General features: G+C 37.7%; 1 protein-coding gene across 1 annotated transcript; it reads right to left on the reverse strand.

The window, feature by feature from the left end:
* Positions 1 to 1847: 1847 nt before the first annotated feature.
* Positions 1848 to 6199, reverse strand: LOC120570040 (annexin B11-like). Its single transcript, XM_039818271.1, has 4 exons — positions 6168 to 6199; positions 5934 to 5973; positions 3219 to 3585; positions 1848 to 1884 (listed from the first exon to the last, which is right to left on the reverse strand). Exons 2-4 carry the CDS (start codon positions 5950 to 5952, stop codon positions 1848 to 1850), a joined length of 423 nt encoding a protein of 140 aa, XP_039674205.1. The 5' UTR covers positions 5953 to 5973; positions 6168 to 6199.
* Between the last annotated feature and the right edge of the window lie 258 nt (positions 6200 to 6457).

A 6457-nucleotide genomic window follows, 5' to 3' on the forward strand; every position in this document is an offset into this window, starting at 1 on the left:
AGGAGGCACCCTCACGCCTGTGTTCTTAAAAAAATATATTTTTCACTATTTTATATTTTCTTTTTCCACTCCTCTGGAAAAACAATGCATTTATTCAATTTTCTTAGCTTTTGGAGGTAGCCTACTTGCACTTAACTTGAGGAAAATGTTGTTCTCTCTTTTTATAGCTTCCTAAAAGGATATGAAATTTTATTGAAATTTATTGAAAAAATCTTCTATACCAGACTCAAGCAACACAAAACAAATATATATACAGTACAGGCCAAAAGTTTGGACACACCTTCTCATTCAATGCATTTCCTTTATTTTCATGACTATTTACATTGTAGATTCTCACTGAAGGCATCAAAACTATGAATGAACACATATGAAATTATGTACTTAACAAAAAAGTGTGAAATAACTGAAAACATGTCTTATATTTTAGATTCAGCGCTGCAAACCCTTGGTGTTCTCTCAATGAGCTTCATGAGGTAGTCACCTGAAATGGTTTTCACTTCACAGGTGTGCTTTGTCAGGGTTAATTAGTGGAATATTTCCCTTTTATTAATAAAAAAGCAAAGGGTGGCTACTTTGAAGAATCTAAAATATAAGACATGTTTTCAGTTATTTCACACTTTTTTGTTAAGTACATAATTCCATATGTGTTCATTCATAGTTTTGATGCCTTCAGTGAGAATCTACAATGTAAATAGTCATGAAAATAAAAAGGAAACGCATTGAATGAGAAGGTGTGTCCAAACTTTTGGCCTGTACTGTATATATATATATTTGTTTTGTGATGCTTGAGTCTGGAATAGAAGATATTATATCCTGTACCAGAATTTTTTTCAATATTCATTCATCATTTTAACATGTTATACATGCATACATTAATGTCATGATTGATATTTTCTAACAATTCATAAATAAGTTACATACATTACTGACAAGCTTTATAATTATACATTACACCTTTTGACAGGCAAAATGCATCCATATTAAAAGAGAGAGTGTGAAAAAAATCTTTCTGTTTTCAGACAGGCATGTTCTAGGGTAAAGTTTTAAAGAATTCCCTTGTGTCTCAGAGATAGGCTCAACTGTTACATCATATATTCTCTGTACAAGCTTTTACACCTGAATCATATCACCTCTGTATCTCCTCAATATGAGTGTTGTAAACTTAATTATTTTTTTTATTTTTTTACTGTTGATTGATCCCCAGTGGGGAAATTACAATTTACACTTTGTTAGAAATCACTATTTTTTCAATCTATCTTCATACAACATATTTTTAATTTCTGGAATTAATTTAGTAGCTCTTCATTTTTTTCTATATATTTAATTTATTTTTAAATATTAATTAATTGTTATATGGACACCAGACAGAGCTAGCATATTCAAGATGGGATTTTACCAGAGATTTGTACAGTGGTAAAAGTATATCCTTGCATACATTTTGAAAAGTTCTTTTAATTATTGCAATCATAGATGTTGCTTTTTGAACTTTATGAAGTAGCCTAGTTCAATGAGCTTTGCCTCCATCAGCTACAGCATTAAAATGTTGCTAACACAGTAATGCATCAGTGTTAATATAACAACATTTTGACAGGGGCCATGATGAGTACTTTTATTTTGATATTGTAAGTACATTTATAATATTATAGCCTACTATAATATGCTATACTATAACTTAATCGACCCATTGCTACTTTTACTTAACTAAAGGATCTGAATGTAGGTCTTTCACCACTTACTGCAAATACTGTGCAAGTTTATAACATTTTTAAATTCAAGATCAAGAAATGGTGGTAAGGGTGGCTATCAACATGTACAAGTGTTTGATTGCACAGGCTATCAAAATGAGATTAGACTGGCAGTTTCAGGGTGTGATGTCGACCTTCCCTAGGCAGATAAAGAGCACACCTTAACATTAGCCAGAGTACCAAAGAAGAAGAATGGAGAAAAAAATCCAATAAAAAACCAAGACATTGCATCGTTACTTTACTAGCTGTATCATACACAGAAAGCACTTTGTTTCTCACAAACAGTCATGGATACAATAATGTCTGAAATGTGTCTCATACAACAAGAAAAGCTTAATAGCATCATATCATGTCAACAGGTCATAACATGGCTAATCTAAAATCCTTTTCAAATATCCAGCATTGTTGGATCCTGGATGGGTGTCAGGAGAGAGTCAGAGACTCTGAATACTTTTTAGTATAAATGCAGGTGTTCAATATAAATCATTTGTTAAGGATTATATGTGAATAAACATTTAGGCAGTAACTTATTGATTATAATATATAGTAGCAGGATGAAGGTTTCCAGGTGCCATCTTGTTTTATTCCTCCTCCTATTCCAGGAATCTTTATCTAGTCCGAATCGCTGCTGCAGGAGCTGCTGCCGGACTACAGAAGGGATAAACATACCACAGACATCAGTGAATCACTTCAATCATCTACAAAACCAATATGAAACTTACATTATAGCTGTTTTGTCTACAAAATAGCCCCACATCATCATATACCCTTCACCATACCTAGAGATTGGCATGGGGTACTTTCCATAAAATCATCTCTCTATCATCTCTTTATAAAGTTCCCTTGGCTTTTGGAATTAAAATAGCCCCACATCATCACATACCCTTCACCATACCTAGAGATTGGCATGGTTTTATGTCGGTTAGCCTAATAGCTGGTTTGAGTTGCATTGAGAGATGATTTTATGGAAAGTACCCCATGCCAATCTCTAGGTATTTTAATTCCAAAGGCCAAGGGAACTTTATCAGGATACATAGTATCCTGGATCCATGAAATAACTGACTTTTAAAAATAAAAATCTGCCTGCCTCTATGGGAATTTAACGTAGGGGTGTGTATTGTATACTTATGCCCCCTGTATTTTAAGAAAGAACATTTATTTATTTACGATACATTATTCATTCACAAAGAAAATTGGTGTCCTTAAAGGTTGGATTTTTCCTCATTTTTTTAATTAAGGCATTAAGATCAATTTCCAAAAGATGATTTTTTTTTATTCCTCTTTTTAAGTCAACTTTAGCATGGGTTCATAAACGTATGAGCACCACTGTTTACTTAAATTTGAGAAGATAAGAATTATAGTCTACCATTCAGCAAAACATTTGGAATAATTTGCTAATATTGGACCAATGTACAGCATCTCTGTGAAGAGAATTATTTAATATGTGCTGACATTATTTTTTTTTTCCTGTGCTTGTGGCCATGTCCATGTAAGTGGCCCTCGCCATGGCCGTGTCCATGGCCCGGTCCATGGAACTCTCCATGGCCTGGTCCGTGTCCTTGGCCTGGACCATAACCAGGTCCAGGTCCAAATCCCTGTCCTTGGCCTGGACCATAACCAGGTTCAGGTCTGTATCCCTGTCCTTGGCCCTGACCATAACCAGGTCCAGGTCCAGGTCCAGGTCCAGGTCCAGGTCTAGGTCCATGTCCCGGTTGGCCTCCGTGTGGACCGTAGGGCTGAGGGGGGTAGTTTGGTCCTGGGACAGTGCCTGGAGGATATTGAGGGAATCCCCCTGGCATCTGCTGAGGATTGTTCGGATAACTAGGAGGGTACTGGTTTCCTAAACATAACAAGAAAAGAGAAATCAGTTAGTTAATCCATAGCAAAGGTGATTAACAAATATGTAAAGTAGGGCTGCACAATATTTTGTTTCATCGTCTACAACACGATGTGCCTATGTGTGATAGTCACATCACAGGATGTGCAATGTTAACGCTACAATTTTTCTGCTGCTTGATAGTAAAATAAACCTTCACCATTTTCCTTTTACATGATTGTTACCGGCCGACCCTTCCCCTTTAAGACACGTGGCCATGTGGGCAACGTGTGTATGTGTGACCTTTTTTTGGGGGGCGGAGGGGGGGTTGTGTGCTTGCGACTTACACTTACAAAGAAACATAACAGCTACAAGTGTATGCACTATACGGGATTTAGCCTATTATACTTTATCGGCAGGAATTGATAGGTCAAACTGCAAACAGCCACCCACAAATAGTCTATAAACAAAGCATCAGGCTGTCTTTGAGATTTCACAATGACAACGGTTACAGTTACTCAGGCTACCGAAGAATAGAAAGAATTCCTCAATTAGGCCTTACCGACGCACCCCAAGCTTCCATCCTTAACCGTTTTGCCAGCAGCATGTTAGCATTTGAACAAAGTGCTGTGTGTCCACAGTGTGTGCAGACAATTCTGGCGCAAAACGAACCTAGGAGTTAATAACAGATGTGTACCCAGTCAACGTTTCTGTGGGATCTGTTTTCATGCTAATCGAATGTGTTTGTAGCTTGAAACAAGCTAGTTCGGACCGCTGGGAAAGTAAAAACAAATCTCTATTTTATACCATTAACAAGGCTCAAAATAGCAAATAGTCACCACAAGTTTCCCAGCGGTCCGCACTAGCTTGTTTTAAGCTACAAACACATTTGATTAGCATGAAAACAGATCCCAGATCTGTTATGAACCCCCTAGGTTCGTTTTGCGCCAGAATTGTCCGTTAAGGGGAGCCGAGCTCCCCCTGGCTCCCCTGTTGTTCACACCCTGCTGACGGGGTCTGTTATTGGGAAGTGATCGAGGCTCTCCTGTGTGTAGAAAAGTACCGTAGTCAGTGTTTTATGTTCACTGCAAAGACAAACTAAATCCCCTGATTAATGCAATGTTCTTACAATGTCCCCCGACCTTCTTTCACCGCAGTTGCCAGAAAGCTGCTCCCTGCCTGGCTTAAGCTAATAGTTAGCCTTAAAAATCAAGGGAGCATGTCTATGTTCCCCGGGTCCTATATTCCCCGGATCCTATGTTCCCAGGGTCCTATGTTCTCCTCTTTGTCTGAGACTGGGTCTGTTACTTTTTCCACCATTACTGCCAAATCCCATGGCAAATAGGCCTATGTAGGCCTATGTAACCCCAACCCTAAACCTAACCCTAACCCAAACCTAACCCTTGCCAGTGCCTTGGGGACCAACTTACTGTTTTAATTTCTAGATTTTAACGATTTTAATTCTGATTAGCTTTTATTAAAACGTTTTAACCCAAACCTAACCCTAGGACCCAGATTGATAGATTGCGGAGATCATAGGACCCTTTTTCAGAAAAAGGGTCCTATGCTCCCCAGTATGTATTGCTACAGGGGAACATAGGACCCTTTTGGGGAAAAACAGGGAATATAGGACCTTTTTTCTAAAGAAGGGTCCTATGTTCCCCGAGCGGGGAACATAGGACCCGGGGAACGTAGGGATGACCCCAAAATCAAGGTGTCTGTCCCAACTAAAGTTATGGTTCGGAGCCGCTGGAAACGTAATACTAATCTACAACAGAAGTATGTCTGATATAACGCAACTAACACTGATTTAAGTGTTCTTGGATACACAGAGTTTGTTGCTAGTGCGTGACATGCAGGTCTGTATGCACAGTAAACCACCGATCACAATCAATGTATCAAACAAAAGCAGGCACCACTAGTTGACCAAACCTGAAATTTAGAGGAAGCAACATGCATGCATTATTAATATCATTGACTTTAGCCTTGATTGATAGTATTATATGAATATGGTGTCATAGTCAACCAGTGTATTTAATTACCTAATTTCCCTCTCCAAAATCACTTCAGAAGAGTAATCACGGCGCTACTTGCTTTTATGTTTGTAAAGCAAGTTCAAGAAAAACTTGTTCCTCTTTCATTTCTATTTTTTATGTAGATGCACTCCCCTACAAAATCACCCCAGTAGTTGAGAATGGTTTATTTCCAAATAGAGCTGTTTACATCATCTTGTAAAACAAGTGTCTTTTTTTATATCACAATATATAGCCTATCGCAGGAAAAATAATATGGCAGTGTCAGTTTTTTTCCAATATCGTGCAGCCCTAATATAAAGCACATTCATTATAATTGAAGGTGGTTGTGTGATTTACCTTGGTTCTGTCCGTACATTTTGAAACCGTAGGTTAGATCCTGAAAGCAAAAAAGAACAACACTTTAAACAAATCAACACAGTTCGTCTTTTACCACACATATACTATCATGTATCTGGTTTTAAGAACCGTAGAGAGCTGCAAGTCCTCAGCAGAGTTTTAATGCAATACAGTTAACAAAAGAAATACATGTAAGCAAACACACACGTTGTAGAAACGTTCTAGTGAACTCACCGTGTGCTGGAGTACAGATCTACAGATACAGCAGTCAGCTGGTTCTGCCTTTATATACACCTCAGACTGGTCATCAGCAGGGGCAGAGCCTCAACTCACACAAACAATTTTTTTTCTCCGTGAAGTGTGTAGACATACACTTCAGATTTTGTTACTTTTTATTACATAATTATTTATGTCTTTGTCATCATGTGGCACCAGATATGCAACAACGACAATAATCCTGGGCAAACTCAACAGCGTCACTGTTACATTTTTGAAAATGTATTAATTGTCAATGTCAATTTTAT

Source organism: Perca fluviatilis, chromosome 12, assembly GCF_010015445.1.
Source record: "Perca fluviatilis chromosome 12, GENO_Pfluv_1.0, whole genome shotgun sequence".
In the NCBI taxonomy this organism is placed as follows: Eukaryota; Metazoa; Chordata; class Actinopteri; order Perciformes; family Percidae; genus Perca; species Perca fluviatilis.